This window comes from Mobula birostris, unplaced genomic scaffold, assembly GCF_030028105.1.
Source record: "Mobula birostris isolate sMobBir1 unplaced genomic scaffold, sMobBir1.hap1 scaffold_748, whole genome shotgun sequence".
Taxonomy (NCBI): Eukaryota; Metazoa; Chordata; class Chondrichthyes; order Myliobatiformes; family Myliobatidae; genus Mobula; species Mobula birostris.
Window position 1 is genome coordinate 87501 of NW_027278465.1, and position 18285 is coordinate 105785.

Here is an 18285-nt window from a genome sequence, read left to right on the forward strand (position 1 = left end):
ACACACACACACACACACTCACACAGACAGACACACTCACACACACACTCACGCACACACTCACACACACACACACACACACACACACACACACAGCAGAGACCGTGTGGCCTGTTCCTGACTCTGTGTTGCGTGAGGCCAGGTCGCCACTCACCTGTACAGGTAATAGAAGAAGGAGATGAGATAGAAGGAGAGCTTGCACCACGACTCCTTCTGGTAGTAATTGAGGATCTCGGCACTCATGACCGAGGCGGGGTCGTACAGCAGCTCCGAGCCGTCCGCGGGCCGGTGGAAGTACCTGCGGAGACACGAGGGGCGGCTGGGTTACTGACAGACACAACGTGGCAATGCCTGCTTTCTACGCAGAGGGCATGCCGAGATTCCCCCGGGGGGCAGTGCACTGGCCCCACAGTGTTCCACGATTCACGGGGAGACCATTCGACCCGTCCGGTCTATGATATCCACTTGGAACTTGGCATTTGGATGGCCTCCCTGCAGAGTGTACCCCTCCTGTGGGCAATTAACCCGAGAAACCCGCAGATCAGCGGGATGTGGGAGGAAACCCTGGAGACTGGGGTGATGGTGGGTGGGGGTTGAACCTCTGGTCTCTGGCACAGCAAGGCTGTGCTTCTACCTGCTGCATCACCGTGCCAAGGAAAAAGAGAACAGGAGACGTCCATTGCCCCAAGACAGATCCATCTGTCCACATTCCCTTTGGAACCCCTCAGGGGTCTGTGTGTGTAATAATCCTATGTTAATTTGAAAATGTATATCGGTGGTGATTCTGATTGCCACAGACGCTCTGGAGGCTATGTCACTGGGTATATTTAAAGTGGAGCTGGATACATTCCTCATTAGTCAGGGCATCAATGGGGAGAAGGCAGGGGAAAGGGGTTGAGAGGGATAATAAATCGCCATGATGGAATGGCGCAGCAGACTCGATGGGCCGAATGGCCTTATCCTGCTCCTATATCTAATGATCCTATCAATTCCTGATTATTGTGGTGTTTTGCTGTTTAAATACACTTTTGCACAGTACTGCAGTAATTTTAGGTATTGCACTGTTCTGCTGCAGCAAAAGGAAAAGATATTTAATGACATACATGAGCGATGATAACCCGAATTTTTGATCAGATCAGAGGGAACATGTCCGTGTGCAGTCTGCACAGATGCCCCCTTCTCCTGAGAGCACTCCTCTGGAATCAGAGGGGAACATTGTCTCTGTGGTTACACAGAGCAGCCCCTGATAAATCCAGAATGGTTCAACAAGACCGACTATTCCCAATGAGAACAGGCGGGTCACACTGCCCTCTGGAAGGACAATGCGAAACCTAACTTCCAACGGAAATATGGTCCATCAACAAATATGTACGTCAGAGAGAAAACATTAATCTGTGATGACCCTGACCCCATGAGTGTGTGATGGGATGGTGTGGAGGAATCTTCACTCTGTGTCTGACCCCGGGAGTGTGTGATGGGACGGTGTGGAGAGTGATTCACCATGTGTCTGACCCTGGGAGTGTGTGATGGGACGGTGTGGAGAGTGATTCACCATGTGTCTGACCCTGGGAGTGTGTGATGGGACAGTGTGGAGGGAGATTCACTCTGTGTCTGACCCCGGGAGTGTGTGATGGGACCGTGTGTGGGGGTGTTTCAGTCTGTGTCTGACCCCGGGGGTGTGCGATGTGTGATGGGATGGTGTAGAGGGAGCATCACTCTGTGGCTGACCCGGGAGTGTGTGATGGGACAGTGTGGAGGGAGATTCACTCTGTGTCTGACCCCGGGAGTGTGTGATGGGACGGTGTGGAGGAATCTTCACTCTGTGTCTGACCCCGGGAGTGTGTGATGGGACAGTGTGGAGGGAGCTCCACTCTGTGTCTGACCCTGGGAGTGTGTGATGGGACGGTGTGGAGAGTGATTCACCATGTGTCTGACCCTGGGAGTGTGTGATGGGACAGTGTGGAGGGAGATTCACTCTGTGTCTGACCCCGGGAGTGTGTGATGGGACCGTGTGTGGGGGTGTTTCAGTCTGTGTCTGACCCCGGGGGTGTGCGATGTGTGATGGGATGGTGTAGAGGGAGCATCACTCTGTGGCTGACACGGGAGTGTGTGATGGGACAGTGTGGAGGGAGATTCACTCTGTGTCTGACCCCGGGAGTGTGTGATGGGACAGTGTGGAGGAATCTTCACTCTGTGTCTGACCCCGGGAGTGTGTGATGGGACAGTGTGGAGGGAGCTCCACTCTGTGTCTGACCCTGGGATTGTGTGATGGGACGGTGTGGAGAGTGATTCACCATGTGTCTGACCCTGGGAGTGTGTGATGGGACAGTGTGGAGGGAGATTCACTCTGTGTCTGACCCCGGGAGTGTGTGATGGGACCGTGTGTGGGGGTGTTTCAGTCTGTGTCTGACCCCGGGGGTGTGCGATGTGTGATGGGATGGTGTAGAGTGAGCATCACTCTGTGGCTGACCCGGGAGTGTGTGATGGGACAGTGTGGAGGGAGATTCACTCTGTGTCTGACCCCGGGAGTGTGTGATGGGACGGTGTGGAGGAATCTTCACTCTGTGTCTGACCCTGGGAGTGTGTGATGGGACAGTGTGGAGGGAGCTCCACTCTGTGTCTGACCCTGGGAGTGTGTGATGGGACGGTGTGGAGAGTGATTCACCATGTGTCTGACCCTGGGAGTGTGTGATGGGACAGTGTGGAGGGAGATTCACTCTGTGTCTGACCCCGGGAGTGTGTGATGGGACCGTGTGTGGGGGTGTTTCAGTCTGTGTCTGACCCCGGGGGTGTGCGATGTGTGATGGGATGGTGTAGAGTGAGCATCACTCTGTGGCTGACCCGGGAGTGTGTGATGGGACAGTGTGGAGGGAGATTCACTCTGTGTCTGACCCCGGGAGTGTGTGATGGGACCGTGTGTGGGGGTGTTTCAGTCTGTGTCTGACCCCGGGGGTGTGCGATGTGTGATGGGATGGTGTAGAGGGAGCATCACTCTGTGGCTGACCCGGGAGTGTGTGATGGGACAGTGTGGAGGGAGATTCACTCTGTGTCTGACCCCGGGAGTGTGTGATGGGACGGTGTGGAGGAATCTTCACTCTGTGTCTGACCCCGGGAGTGTGTGATGGGACAGTGTGGAGGGAGCTCCACTCTGTGTCTGACCCTGGGAGTGTGTGATGGGACGGTGTGGAGAGTGATTCACCATGTGTCTGACCCTGGGAGTGTGTGATGGGACAGTGTGGAGGGAGATTCACTCTGTGTCTGACCCCGGGAGTGTGTGATGGGACCGTGTGTGGGGGTGTTTCAGTCTGTGTCTGACCCCGGGGGTGTGCGATGTGTGATGGGATGGTGTAGAGTGAGCATCACTCTGTGGCTGACCCGGGAGTGTGTGATGGGACAGTGTGGAGGGAGATTCACTCTGTGTCTGACCCCGGGAGTGTGTGATGGGACGGTGTGGAGGAATCTTCACTCTGTGTCTGACCCCGGGAGTGTGTGATGGGACAGTGTGGAGGGAGCTCCACTCTGTGTCTGACCCTGGGAGTGTGTGATGGGACGGTGTGGAGAGTGATTCACCATGTGTCTGACCCTGGGAGTGTGTGATGGGACAGTGTGGAGGGAGATTCACTCTGTGTCTGACCCCGGGAGTGTGTGATGGGACCGTGTGTGGGGGTGTTTCAGTCTGTGTCTGACCCCGGGGGTGTGCGATGTGTGATGGGACGGTGTAGAGGGAGCATCACTCTGTGGCTGACCCGGGAGTGTGTGATGGGACAGTGTGGAGGGAGATTCACGCTGTGTCTGACCCCGGGAGTGTGTGATGGGACAGTGTGGAGGGAGATTCACTCTGTGTCTGACCCCGGGAGTGAGTGATGGGATAGTGTGGAGGGAGCTTTACTCTGTGTCTGACCCCGGGAGTGAGTGATGGGATAGTGTGGAGGGAGATTCACTCTGTGTCTGACCCGGGAGTGTGTGATGGGACCGTGTGTGGGGGTGTTTCAGTCTGTGTCTGACCCCGGGAGTGTGTGATGTGTGATGGGATGGTGTAGAGGGAGCATCACTCTGTGTCTGACCCCGGGAGTGAGTGATGGGATAGTGTGGAGGGAGCTTCACTCTGTGTTTGACCCTTTTTTTTTAACAAAATTCTTCATTACAAATATCGGTGCTATACAATATGTACAAAAACAGTGACTAACACAGTTACTTCACTACTAACAGACAATACATGTTAAACCAATATATTACCATCTCCATCAATGATGGCAATTACACCCTGCGGGCCCAACGGTCCCGGAACACCTCTATGGTCGCCGTGGACTGCGCGTATTCCTTTTCAATATTCACCCGAGCACGAATATACCCCCTAAACATCGCCAGGCAGTCTGCCCGGGGATATCCTCCAGCCACCCATTTCCAGGAGCCACTGATGGCAATTTTCGCCAGCCCCAGGAGCAAGTTGACATCTTCATCCCTCTGTGCCCCCCTCCTTACTGGATGACCGTATATAAATAGGGTGGGACTGAAATGCAACCAGAAGGTGAGAAGCAGCCCACGCAAATACGCAAAAAGGGGCTGCAGTCTCGCACATTCCGTGTACATATGGAACACGGTCTCCTCCAGCCCGCAGAAGTGACACGCGGCTGGGAGATCCGTGTACAAACTAAAAAACTTATTGCAGGGTACCGCTCTGCGCAGCACCCTCCAGCCGAGATCCCCAAGGTGCATGGGAAGAACCCCCTCGTAAAGAGACTTCCATTGGGGACCCTCCTCACCCCCAGGTGGAAAGACTGACCGCCATGGCGTGTCGGGACGGTGGACAAGGGCTAGGAAGTGGAGGGTGTGGAGCAGCAGCCCATACAGATACCTCCTACTTGCATCCCTGAATGGGATTGTGGGTGTCGATGAAAGACGGCTCAAGTTGTGGGGATTCGGGTCCCGGGTAAGGCTGTGGGGCCTGGGCCCGACGAGCAGCTCAGCCTGAGTCGTTCCACACACCTGAGCCGTGCCGACATCCGTTGAGAGGAGGGGATTCCCGGCCTGAGGCAACCATGCTTCAGACTCTCAGCAGGTCCTGATAGAAGCCGGGCAGACTCCGCAAAGCAGCACGGCTGACGCCCGCCAGAGGAGGGGATTCCCGGCCTGAGGCAACCATGCTCCAGACTCTCAGCAGGTCCTGATAGAAGCCGGGCAGACTCCGCAAAGCAGCACGGCTGACGCCCGCCGGTGGTAGCTGCGTATCTTCGTGAAGACAGCAGCCCCTCCGGAGGAAGAAAGTCGCCAACACGTGCCACCTGGGAGGGTGCTCAGCGTACAGGAATCTCTGCAGAGTCCTGAGGCACAGAGCCGCCAGTTGCGTACATACACACACCAGCCACTGTCTGCTCTCTCCTACTGGGAGACTCAGAACCACTGCAGAGACCCAGGGTTTCCTATTGCCCCAGAAGGAGTCCACTAACTTCCTCTGCATTCTCGCGACAATAGGGGCAGGTGGTGCCAAGGTGACCATCTGGTACCACAACATGGAGGCCACCTGCTGGTTTATGACCACCACCCTGCCTCGATAGGAAAGCACCCTGAGAAGGCCTGACCAGCGCCCTAGCCGGGCCATGACCTTTGTCTCCAGGTCCTGCCAGTTCGCCAGCCAGGTCTCCCTGGAAGGACTCAGGTAGACTCCCAGAGAGAGAAGACATCTGGTGCTCCGCTCAAAAGCTCTCATCTCCTCCGGCAGGGAGTCCACCTGCCACTGGCCTAATAAGAGTCCGGAACATTTCGCCCAGTTGATCCTGGCGGAGGATGCCGCCAAGAAAACATCTTGGCACTCGCGCATCCTCCGCAGGTCATTGGGATCTGTCATCATGAGGAGTACGTCATCGGCGTAGGCCGAGAGGACGACCTCCATGTCCGGTTCAGGCAGAACCAGACTCGTCAGCCTTCGTCGAAGAAGGCTGAGGAATGGCTCGACACAGATTGCATACAATTGACCAGACATGGGGCACCCTTGACGCACTCCTCTTCGGAAGGGAATAGGTGCTGTCAGTGATCCGTTAATCTTAACAAGGCACAGTACAGGAGCCGAACTTGGGCTTCAAAATGTGGTCCGGGCCAAAAAGCCTGCAGGGTGCCCACCAGGAAACTGTGGTCTACCCAGTCAAAAGTCTTCTCCTGGTCAAGAGAAAGAAATGCTGCCTGGGACCCAGTCTCCTGTTGCAGGTGAATCAGGTCCCGCCCTAGGTGGACTGTGTAAGATTGGTCAGGATGGATCACCTGTCTCAGTGCTGACCACGGACGGTGTCCACGGTCCAGTCATGAAGTCCGTATTCCAGTTCACGGTCGGATCCATCGACCCAGGTTTTCCTGTCTACCCTGTTTCTGTTCTTGTTAGGTAACTGAGGCAGCTGATGCTCGTTGGGGCTGGCTCATAAATACCTTCAGAGACCAGGGCGTGGCTGCTGGATTGTTCTTGTCCTTACTCCTTGTATCCCTTCCTCTGCTTTCTGTTTCCTCGCCTGAAACCCTGCCTTGTCTTGCCGGTAACTCTCGGCTCACTCTGAAGTTCTCGTTTCACCTTGCATTGCCTGAAGCCTTGTCTTGTCCTGGAGCCACCCCACACCTAGATCCCTTCCTGTCCCTGGCCTCCACCGGGTAAGTCAGGTTGTCTGCCATTACCCTGCGGCTGGTTCTGTCCCTTCCTGTCCCTTGTCTCCGTCGGGTAAGCCAGGCCATCTTGCCGTTACCTACGGGTTGGTTCTGTCCCTTCCTAACCCTTGCTTCATCGGGTGGTGATCCACGCCCTGCCCAGGAGTACCGCGCCCTGCCCAGGAGTAGCCTCCAGCCTTCAGTCTCCAGCCAAGCCTCTAGCCTCTAGCCTCAAGCCTGAAGTCTCCAGCTCCTGCCTCCTGCCAAGTCTCATCCTTGCCTAGTTCTTGGGGTTTGAGCCAGAGCAAGACCCAGGTTCTGGGTCCTTTTCCAGTCTCTGGCTCAGAGTCCAAGCCCGGGCTCCTAGCTCCATTGTCCAGTCCTGTTCCAGGTTCCCGGTTTTCCTGTCCATGTCCTAGCCTCACCCTGTATCCTAGTCCTGTCCCTAGTACTTCAGTGTCTGTGTCTTGCACTTGGGTCCGTTCCCAGCCACCGCCTTATGACAAACGGTTGGCCATTGCTCCGGGCGAAGATCTTGTAGTCCACGCACAAGAGAAAGACTGGCCGCCAGTTCTTTAGCAGGTGGAGGTCTCCCTTCTTGGGCATTAGGACCACAACAGCTCTCCACCATGAGAGTGGCATTTCTCCGGTGGCTAGGCTCTCCCCTTGGACAAGGCTGTAATCAACCCCTAGCACATCCCAGAAAGCCTGATAAAACTCTACACTCAGTCCATCTAAGCCAGGGGACTTGCCCCTCCGGAGTTGCCGAAGGGCAGTAGACAGCTCCTCCTGAGTCAGGGGAGCGTCCAGACGCACTGCGTCCTCTAGGCTGACCCTAGGCAAATCCTTCCAGACCTCATTGCACGCCTCTGCATTTGACCGATCTGGCGAGAATAAGGACCGATAGAATGAACAGACTTCTTTGTTAATTCCGTCGAGGTCCGTGATGGAGGAGCCATCGGCAGCCAGCAACTCCACTAGCTGCTTCTGAACTCCCCACCACTTCTCCAACGAGTAGAAGGGTGAGCCACGGTCCAAATCCTGCAGCATTTAGATCCATGACCTCACGTACGCACCTCGGGACTGCTGGAGCTGCAGATTCCTTAGTGTGTCCTTCTTCTCCTGGTATTCCTGCCATAGCTGTTGGTCTCCAGCGGTCGGACCAAGACGGGACTCCAGGTCAAGCAATGCTCTCTCAAGCCGCTCAATCTCAGAGCCCGCCTCTTTGTCAATCCCCTAGTGTATTCCCGACATAAAAACAGGATGTGGGCTTTGCCTACATTCCACCACAGCCGGAGGGAGCAGAACTCTCTCCGTCTCTCCCTCCAGGTGACCCAGAACACTCGGAATGAATCCCGGAAAGGGCTGTCCTCCAGCAGTCGGTTGTTAAAATGCCAATACCTGGATCCCACACAAGGTGATGATCTGAGCACCACACTGGCCGCATGGAGGATGCCGATACGCGGGAGACGTAAGCTTGAGAGATATACATGCGGTCTATCCGGGAACCTCCCTCTCTAGCACTTCTCAAGAAGGCGCTAGAGTCGGGGTGAAGATTCTGCCAGCTGTCCACCAAGTCAAAGGAGCCGACTAGCTCCTTTAACTTTTTTGCCGATGCTGGGTCGCGTTGGAGGCCCGAGCGGTCCTCCACCTCGAGGGTACAATTGAAGTCTCCCCCAAGGATGACGCAGTCCCCAGGATTGATGGAACTCAGCAAAGAGGACAGCTGACAGAATAGACGCGTCTGCATCACACCGCGCCTCAGAGCATACCCACCCCGCCAGAGTTGGAGCTGAGGTGGCTCATGTAGACCCCGCCCCGCCACTCCAGGAGCCAAGCAGACTCGTCCCCAGGGATGGTATGGGTTTCCTGCAGGAAACTCACCGCATACCGCCCATCCCTGAGGACTGAGAGATTGTTATGCCTACGAAGAGGACCCCTGCTCCCGTTTACATTTAGACTAGCTATGGTAAGTCTCATGTCGGGAGCACACTAGGGCCTCGGCACCAGTACCCTCCCCACTGAGAGCGGAGGTGCCCTCTACCACACTACCCCGAAGATAGCCAAGAATATTTTTTGCTTTCTGGGCCCGACTGGTACCATCGCTACGCTGTGACCCACCATCCCCCGTAGGAGCGAGGCTGCTTCTCCCTCTGATGTCCCTTACCAGGTCATCCAGGAAAGATTTCAGTTGCCGCCTGTCGTTCCCCGACACCGCATTCCTGTTCCCCTTTCCCTTCCGTCTGAGGATGACTCGCAGGGAATTCACCAGCCTCGGCATGCTAGACCAGCGAAGCGAGGCTAGTTGAGGCCGATGCTTTGCACCCTCAGAGGTGAGAATGAAATCTCTGATTTCCTCCACCGGTATCAGTGGGGATTTCTCAGGAGGGGTGAGGATGTCCAATGTCTCGCTATCAAAGCAGTCTCCCTCCAACCCGTCACCGCAAATAGATCCCCCATCTTCCTCCTCGTGTGCTCCAATAGATGGCCGCAATTGTGACCCACACTGCGCAGCGGGTACCTCACTCATACCTGCCCGCTCCACCGTCGCATCAGTCTTATCCACAGTTACGACAGTGGAGGGATAATCCCCAGGGACTCCCTGCAGGCTATTAGTTGATGGGGTCGGCGTGCAGAGTATATCACCCTCCCTAGGAGACAGGTATGAAGGGGACCCCAGCACCTCTGGTCCAAGAGATTCACCGGCAGCCTGATGCTGACAGTGAGAGGGCTCGGTCTCCTCCCCTCTCATATTATTCAATACACGTGCCTCCAGGGAGGGGCTTACTACTGAGTCCTGGGTGGAGGGCTCCAGGTCTGTCTTCGTTGTGCAAACAGGGCTATCACAAGCTTTCTGCACAACCACACCATCTACCACAGGTCTGGTGGCTACATCTGGGGACTCAGGTTTGGAACCAACATCCGCCCGGATTCCCACCCCTTCCTGGGACTCCCCCGCATCTACATTCCCTGCCCCCTTGGGGGAACATTCCCTTCTCCTCTTTATGCCGGAGGAGCACACAGGTGCAGGATTCACCAATGGGGCGGTACTCTCTCTTTCCATTGCCCCGTCTGCTTGCGCACCTCCCCGAGCCCCACGCTCCACTTCAGGGGAAATGGGCGTGAGCTCTGCGGTCTCGGGGGCCGACTTCTTAGGGTGTTTGAACTTCTTCTTCACTTTCTTACTCCGCACAGGCTCCACCCTGTCCCCCACCTGAATCTCCCTGCACATAGTCTCAAGGTCTCCCGCCTGAACCACAGGGGCAGGAGCAGGGACTGAAACAGACGTAGGAATAGGGACAGGGGCAGAGGTAGCTGGGGCACTGGTGCCTGAAGTGGACCCCCTAGGGTTCCGAGTGTTAGGACAGTCCCTCCGAAAGTGCCCCACCTCCCTGCACGCATGACACCGTGGGCTCTCAGAGCCCCAATACACCTGATAGTCTGCCCCCTCGTGCCGGACAGTAAACCGGCCCTCAACGTTGTCCTCCTGTTCCAGCTGTATGAACACCTGACACCGGAACAAGATTACGGTGCGGAGGGTGTGTCTCTTAAAGTTGTGCCTGATGGCAGTTATCTCCGACTTTACTTGTCCCAAGCAGGCTAGTGCGGGAAGCAGGCCCTCGTTGGGGATGAAAGGTTTAATGTGACTGAGGACGAAGCGTTGTGTGGGGGCCGTCACCAGCTCCACCTGTAAAATGATGTTTCCACAGTGATCTCCCTACTGAGAGCCTGATGCACCAACTCATCATTCCTCAGATAAAACTCTGCCTTCCCAAACTCTCTTCCGGTGGCCAAAATAACATCCTTTCCACCCGGTCCTCCATGGCCTCTGCACACTTTTCCAGAGTAGTTCCAGGACGCAAAATACATTGCACCCCGTGTTTTACATTCACCGACCAAAACAGGGCATTGCCCGAGGCTGGAGAGGCAGCCGCCTTTGCATAACTCCCCGAAGGCCCGCGACTCCCTGGAGACCGGTCTGCCATGTTGGCACTATCTCCGAATCGAGAAATATACGACAGTGCCAGTTATAAAGTCCTGCAGCGAGTCGAGTAACTGGCCGGAAAAGTTTGTCCTCGACAGTACCTTGCTGGCTCGGTACCAGAAATTCCAGCGCCAGGAAAGGCCCCGTCGGTCCTGCAGAACTCCCAGGCCGTGAGAGGTCAAGACCTCTCAACAGATGCTCCGGCCCCTACACCGAACAAGAATCACGACGATAAAGGTGGAAGGACGTTGTCCCGATGTTAGTGGGGGAACAACGGCATTTGTCTCCGGTTTTTGGAGCAAAACGGCTTCCTGGCGAGTTGCCAGCGGCTGCAGCTGGGTGCTACGCAGTTAGCAGCCACCAACAAACCGACTACAAACTGGCAGAAAAACTCCAAATGAAGCTTCCACACTAAAACAGCCTCTCACTCACATGTCCAAGAGACAATTCGAATCATGTCCAATGTATCTCACGACCTAAATACAACAGTTTTTCCTCGATTTCTACCAGCTGAATCAGAACAGCCCGATGCTATGTCTGACCCTGGGAGTGTGTGATGGGACAGTGTGCAGAAAGATTCACTCTGTGTCTGACCCTGGGAGAGTGTGATGGGACAGTGTGGAGGGAGATTCACTCTGTGTCTGATCCCGGGAGTGTGTGATGGGACGGCGTGCAGAAAGATTCACTCTGTGTCTGACCCTGGGAGAGTGTGATGGGACAGTGTGGAGGGAGCTTCACTCTGTGTCTGACCCCGGGAGTGTGTGATGGGATGGTGTGGAGGGAGATTCACTCTGTGTCTGACCCCGGGAGTGTGGGATGGGATGGTGTGGAGGGAGCTTCACTCTGTGTCTGACCCCGGGAGAGTGTGATGGGACAGTGTGGAGGGAGCTTCACTCTGTGTCTGACCCCGGGAGTGTGTGATGGGACGGTGTGGAGGGAGATTCACTCTGTGTCTGATCCTGGGAGTGTGTGATGGGACGGTGTGGAGGGAGCTTCACTCTGTGTCTGACCCCGGGAGTGTGTGATGGGACAGTGTGGAGGGAGCTTCACTCTGTGTGTGACCCTGGGAGTGTGTGATGGGACGGTGTGGAGGGAGCTTCACTCTGTGTCTGACCCCGGGAGTGTGTGATGGGACAGTGTGGAGGGAGATTCACTCTGTGTCTGACCCCGGGAGTGTGTGTGGGGACGGTGTAGAGGAAGCTTCACTCTGTGTCTGACCCCGGGAGAGTGTGATGGGACAGTGTGGAGGGAGATTCACTCTGTGTCTGACCCCGGGAGTGTGTGATGGGACAGTGTGGAGGGAGCTTCACTCTGTGTCTGACCCCGGGAGTGTGTGATGGGACGGTGTGGAGGGAGCTTCACTCTGTGTCTGACCCCGGGAGTGTGTGATGGGACGGTGCAGAGGGAGCTCCACTCTGTGTCTGACCCCGGGAGTGTGTGATGGGACGGTGTGGAGGGGGATTCACTCTGTGTCTGACCCCGGGAGTGTGTGATGGGACAGTGTGGAGGGAGATTCACTCTGTGTCTGACCCCGGGAGTGTGTGATGGGACGGTGTGGAGGAAGCTTCACTCTGTGTCTGACCCCGGGAGTGTGTGATGGGACAGTGTAGAGGGGGATTCACTCTGTGTGTGACCCCGGGAGTGAGTGATGGGACGGTGCGGAGGGAGCTTCACTCTGTGTCTGACCCCGGGAATGTGTGATGGGGCGGTGTGGAGAGTGATTCACTCTGTGTCTGACCCCTTTTTTTTTTTTTTTTTTTTTTTTTTTTTTTTTTTTGTTTAATTCTTTATTACAAATGTCGGTGCCATACAATATTTACAAACCCAGTGAATAACACATTTACTACACTACAAACAGACAATACATGTTAAACCAATATATTGCCATCCTCGTCAATGATGGCATTTACACCCCGCGGAGCCCAACGGTCCCGGAACATCTCGACGGTCGCCGTGGACTGTGCGTATTCCTTTTCAATGTTCACCCGGGCTCGAACATACCCCCTAAACATAGCCAGGCAGTCCGCCCGGGGAGAACCTCCTGCCACCCTTTTCCAGGAGCCACGGATGGCAATTTTCGCCAGCCCCAGGAGCAAGTTGACAAGGACATCCTCATCCCTCTGTGCCCCCCTCCTTACTGGATGACCATATATGAATTGGGTGGGACTGAAATGCAACCAGAAGGCGAGAAGCAGCCCACGCAAATACGCGAAAAGGGGCTGCAGCCTCACACACTCCACGTACATATGGTACACGGTCTCCTCCAGCCCGCAGAAGTGACACGCGGCTGGGAGATCCGTGTACAAACTAAAGAACTTATTGCAGGGCACCGCTTTATGCAGCACCCTCCAGCCGAGATCCCCAAGGTGCATGGGAAGGACTCCCTTGTAGAGGGACTTCCACTGGGGACCCCCCTCACCTCCAGGTGGAAAGACCGACCGCCATGGCGTGTCGGGACGGTGGACAAATGCTAGGAAGTGGAGGGTGTGGAGCAGCAGCCCATAAAGGTACCTCCTGCCTGCATCCCTAAATGGGATTGTGGGTGTTGATGAAAGACGGCTCAAGTTGTGTGGATTCGTCTCTCGGGTAAGGCTGCGGGGCCTGGGCCCGACGAGCAGCTCAGCCCGAGTCGTTCCACACACCTGAGCCGCACTGACATCCGTTGAGACAGGGCAAGGGTCGGCCAGGACCCCGCCCTCTGCCAGAGGAGGGGATTCCCGGCCTGAGGCAACCATGTTCCAGACTCTCAGTAGGTCCTGATAGAAGCCGGGCAGCCTCTGCAAAGCAGCACGGCTGACGCCCGCCGGTGGTAGCTGCATATCTTCGGCAAGACAGCAGCCCCTCCGGAGGAAGAAAGTCGCCAACACGTGCCACCTGGGAGGGTGCTCGGCGTACAGGAATCTCTGCAGCGTCCTGAGGCGGAGAGCCGCCAGTCGTGTGCGTAAACACACCAGCGACTGTCCGCCCTCTCCTTCTGGGAGACTCAGAACCGCTGCAGAGACCCAGTGCTTCCTGTTTCCCCAGAAGAAGTCCACTAGCTTCCTCTGCATTCTTGCGACAAAAGGGGCAGGGGGGGCCAAGGTGACCATCCGGTACCACAACATGGAGGCCACCAGCTGGTTTATGACCACCACCCTGCCTCGATAGGAAAGCACCCTGAGAAGGCCTGACCAGCGCCCTAGCCGGGCCATGACCTTTGTCTCCAGGTCCTGCCAGTTCGCCAGCCAGGTCTCCCCAGAAGGACTCAGGTAGACTCCCAGATAGAGAAGACGTCTGGTGCTCCACTCAAAAGCTCTCATCTCCTCCGGCAGGGAGTCCACCTGCCACTGGCCTACTAAGAGTCCGGAACATTTCGCCCAGTTGATCCTGGCGGAGGATGCCGCCGAGAAAACATCTTGGCACTGGCGCATCCTCCGCAGGTCACAGGGGTCTGTCATCATGAGGAGTACGTCATCGGTGTAGGCCGAGAGGACGACCCCCATGTCCGGTTCGCGCAGAACCAGACCTGTCAGCCTTCGCCGAAGAAGGCCGAGGAATGGCTCGACACAGATCGCATACAGTTGACCGGACATGGGGCACCCTTGACGCACTCCTCTTCAGAAGTGGATAGGTCCTGTCAATGATCCATTAATTTTAACTAGGCACTCTGCGGCAGAGTACAGGAGCCGAACTCGGGCCACAAAGTGTGGTCCGAGCCCAAAAGCCTGCAGGGTGCCCACCAGGAAACTGTGGTCCACCCGGTCAAAAGCCTTCTCCTGGTCAAGAGAAAGAAACGCTGCCGGGGTCCCAGTCTCCTGGAGTAGGTGGATCAGGTCCCGTACTAGGTGGACATTGTCCTGGATGGAGCGGCCCGGGACTGTATAAGATTGGTCAGGATGGACCACCTGTCCAATTACCGAACCCAGACGGTTGGCCATTGCCCGGGCGAAGATCTTGTAGTCCACGCACAAGAGGGAGACCGGCCGCCAGTTCTTTAGCAGGCGGAGGTCTCCCTTCTTGGGCAGTAGGACCACAACAGCTCTCCGCCATGAGAGGGGCATTTCTCCAGTGGCTAGGCTCTCCCCTAGGACAAGGCTGTAATCATCCCCCAGGACATCCCAAAAAGCCTGATAAAACTCAACACTCAGTCCATCCAAACCAGGGGACTTGCCCCTCCGGAGTTGCCGAAGGGCAGTGGACAGCTCCTCCCGAGTCAGGGGGGCATCCAGACGCACTGCGTCCTCTGGGCTGACCTTCGGCAAATCCTCCCAGACCTCATTACACGCCTCCGCATTTGACGGATCAGGCGAGAATAAGGACCGATAGAAAGAACGGACCTCGTTGTTAATTCCATCAGGGTCCGTGATGGAGGAGCCATCGGCAGCCAGCAGCTCCACTAGCTGCTTTTGAACTCCCCGCCACCTTTCCAACGAGTAGAAGAAGGGTGAGCCACGGTCCAAATCCTGCAGCATTTGGATCCGTGACCTCACGTACGCACCTCGGGACTGCTGAAGCTGCAGGTTCCTTAGTGCGTCCTTCTTCTCCTGGTATTCCTGCCACAGCTGTTGGTCTCCAGCGGTTGGACCGAGGCGGGACTCCAGGTCAAGCAACGCTCTCTCAAGCCGCTCAACCTCAGAGCTCCGCCTCTTTGTCGACCCCCTAGTGTACTCCCGACATAAAAACCGGATGTGGGCTTTGCCCACATCCCACCATAGCCGTAGGGAGCAGAAATCTCTTCGCCTCTCCTTCCAGGAGACCCAGAAAGCTCGGAACGAATCCCGGAATCGGCTGTCCTCCAGCAGCCGGTTGTTAAAATGCCAGTACCCGGATCCCACCCGAGGGTGTAGTGGAATAAATTCCATCCACACAAGGTGATGATCCGAGCACGACACCGGCTGCATGGAGGACGCCGACACGCGGGAGACGTAGGCCCGAGAGATGTAAATGCGGTCTATCCTGGAACCTCCTTCTCTAGACCTTCTCGAGAAGGCGCTAGAGTTGGGGTGAAGATTCCGCCAGCTGTCCACCAAGTCAAAGGAGCCGACTAGCTCCTTTAACTTTTTTGCCGATGCTGGGTCGCGTTGGAGGCCCGAACGGTCCTCCGCCTCGAGGGTACAATTGAAATCTCCCCCGAGGATGACGCAATCCTCAGGATCGATGGAGCTCAGCAGGGTGGACAGCTGGCAGAATAGGCGCGTCTGCATCACACCGCGCCTGGGAGCATACACATTGATAAAATGCAATGGTACGCCATCCAGGCGCACAACCAGGTGGAGCAGACGGCCGGGCACAACGTCCTGGACTCTTTCAGTTACTGGCTGGAAGGTCGGGGCCAACAGGATCGCCACCCCGCTAGAAATGGAGCTGAGGTGGCTCATGTGGACCCCGCCCCGCCACTCCAGGAGCCAAGCAGACTCGTCCCCAGGGATGGTATGGGTTTCCTGCAGGAAACTCACCGTATACCGCCCATCCCTGAGGGCTGAGAGATTGTTATGCCTGCGAAGAGGACCCCTGCTGCCGTTTACGTTGAGACTAGCTATGGTAAGCTTCATGGCGGGAGCACACTAGGTCTCAGCAGCTGTGCCCATTTCGGTGAGAGCGGAGGCGCCCTCCACCACACTGTCCGGAAAGAAAGCAAGGTTACTTTTTGCCTTCCGGGCTCGAGCGGTACCAGCGACACCCTGTGACCCACCATCCCCCGTAGGAGCGAGGCTGCTTCTCCCTCTAATGTCCCTTACTAGGTCATCTAGGAAGGATTTTAGTTGCCGTCTGTCGTTCCCCGCCACCGCATTCCTCTTTCCCTTTCCCTTTCGTCCGAGGATGACTCGCAGGGACCTCACCAGCCTCGGCATGCTGGGCCAGCGTAGCGAGGCTAGTTGAGGCCGGTGCTTGGCACCCTCAGAGGTAAGAATAAAATGCTTAATTTCCTCTACAGGTATCAATGGGGACTTCTCAGGAGGGGTGAGGATGTCCATTATTTCACTATCGAAAGAGTCCCCCTCCAACCCGTCACTGCAGACAGAATCCCCATCGGCCTCCCCGCATGTTCCAAAAGATGGCTGCGCTTGTGACCCATACCGCGCAGCGGGCACCTCGCTCTTACCTGCCCGCTCCACCGTCGCATCAGCCTCATCCACATTTGCGACAGTGGAGGGACAATCCCCAGGGACTCCCTGCAAGTCATTAATTGCTGGGGTCGACGTGCACAGAAAAACGCCCTCCCCAGGGGGCAGGCATAGAGGGGAACCCGGCACCTTTGGTCCAAGGGATTCACAAGCAGCCTGGTGCTGAGAATGAGAGCGCTTTGTCTCGTCTCCTCTTACATTATTCGGTACACTGGCCTCCAGAGAGGCGCTGACTTGTAGGTCCTGGGTGGAGGCCTCCAGGGCTGCCTCATTGGTGCAAACAGGGCTATCACAAGCTATTTGCACAACCACACCATCTTCCCCAGGACTGGTGGCTACATCTGGGGACTCAGGTTTAGAACCAACCCCTACCCGGATTCCCACCCCTTCCTGGGACTCCTCCGCATCTACATCCCCTGCCCTCTTGCGGGAACGTTCCCTTCTCCTCTTCACACCGGAGGAGCACACAGGTGCAGGCTTCACCGATGGGGCGGCGCTCTCTGTTTCCATCGCCCCGTCTGCTAGCGCACCTCCCCGAGCCCCACGCTCCACTTCAGGCGAAATGGGCGTGAGCTCTGCAGCCTCAAAGGCCCGCTTCTTACTGTGTTTGGATTTCCCCTTTGCCTTCTTACTCCGCACAGACTCCACCCCGTCCCCCACCCGAACCACAGGGAGAGGAGCAGGGACCGACCCAACCGTAGGAGTAGAGGTAGGGGTAGGGGCAGGGGCAGGGTGAGGGGCTGGGGCAGGATTACGGGCGGGGGCAGGGTCAGATGCAGGCGCAGATGCACGTGCAGGAGTAGGATCAGGGGCAGAGGTAGCTGGGGCACTGGTGCCCGAAATGGGCTCCCTCGGGTTCCGGCCGGCAGGACAGTCCCTCCGAAAGTGCCCCACCCCCCTGCACGCATGGCACCGCGGGCGCTCGGAGCTCCAGTACACCTGATAATCCACTCCCTCATGCCGGACAGTAAACCGGCCCTCAACATCGTCCTCCCTTTCCAGCTGCATGAATACCTGACGCCGGAAAGAGATTACGGTGCGGAGGGTGCGTCTCTTAAATTTGTGTCGGATGGCAGTGATCTCCGACCTTACTTGCCCTAAACGGGCCAGTGGGGGTAGCAAGTCCTCATTTGGAATGAAAGGCTTAACATGCCCAAGCACGATACGTTGCGTGGGGGCCGTCACCAGCTCCATAGGTAAAAAGATGTTGTCTACCGTGACTCCCTGCTTAGGGCCCGGTGCACTAGCTCTTCATTCACCAGATAAAACACCGCCTTTCCAAACTCCTTCTCGGTGGCCAGAATACCACCTTTCCCAACAAGGTCCTCCATTGCCTCCGTACACTTTTCTAGTGTCATTCCAGGGCGCAAAATACATTGCACCCCACGTTCCACCTTCACCGACCGAAACAGGGCGTTGTCCGAGGCCGGGGAGGCAGCCGCCCTTGCGTAACTCCCCGAAGGCCCGCGACTCCCTGGAGACCGGTCCGGCATGCTGGCGCTCTTTCCAGTCCGAGAATCCTACAGCGGTGCCGGTTAGAAGTCCTGGAACGAGTCGAATAACTGGCCG

At 56.5% G+C, this 18285-nt stretch overlaps 1 protein-coding gene across 1 annotated transcript in view; it reads right to left on the reverse strand.

Annotated features, from left to right (window-relative positions):
• Positions 1-150: 150 nt before the first annotated feature.
• The window catches only part of LOC140193723 (protein cornichon homolog 2-like), a 34007-nt gene continuing 15872 nt past the window's right edge, over positions 151-18285 (reverse strand). Inside the window, exon 3 of the mRNA XM_072250888.1 lies at positions 151-298. Within this exon, the coding sequence (XP_072106989.1) occupies positions 151-298 (148 nt within the window). The remainder of the gene's footprint in view (positions 299-18285) is intronic.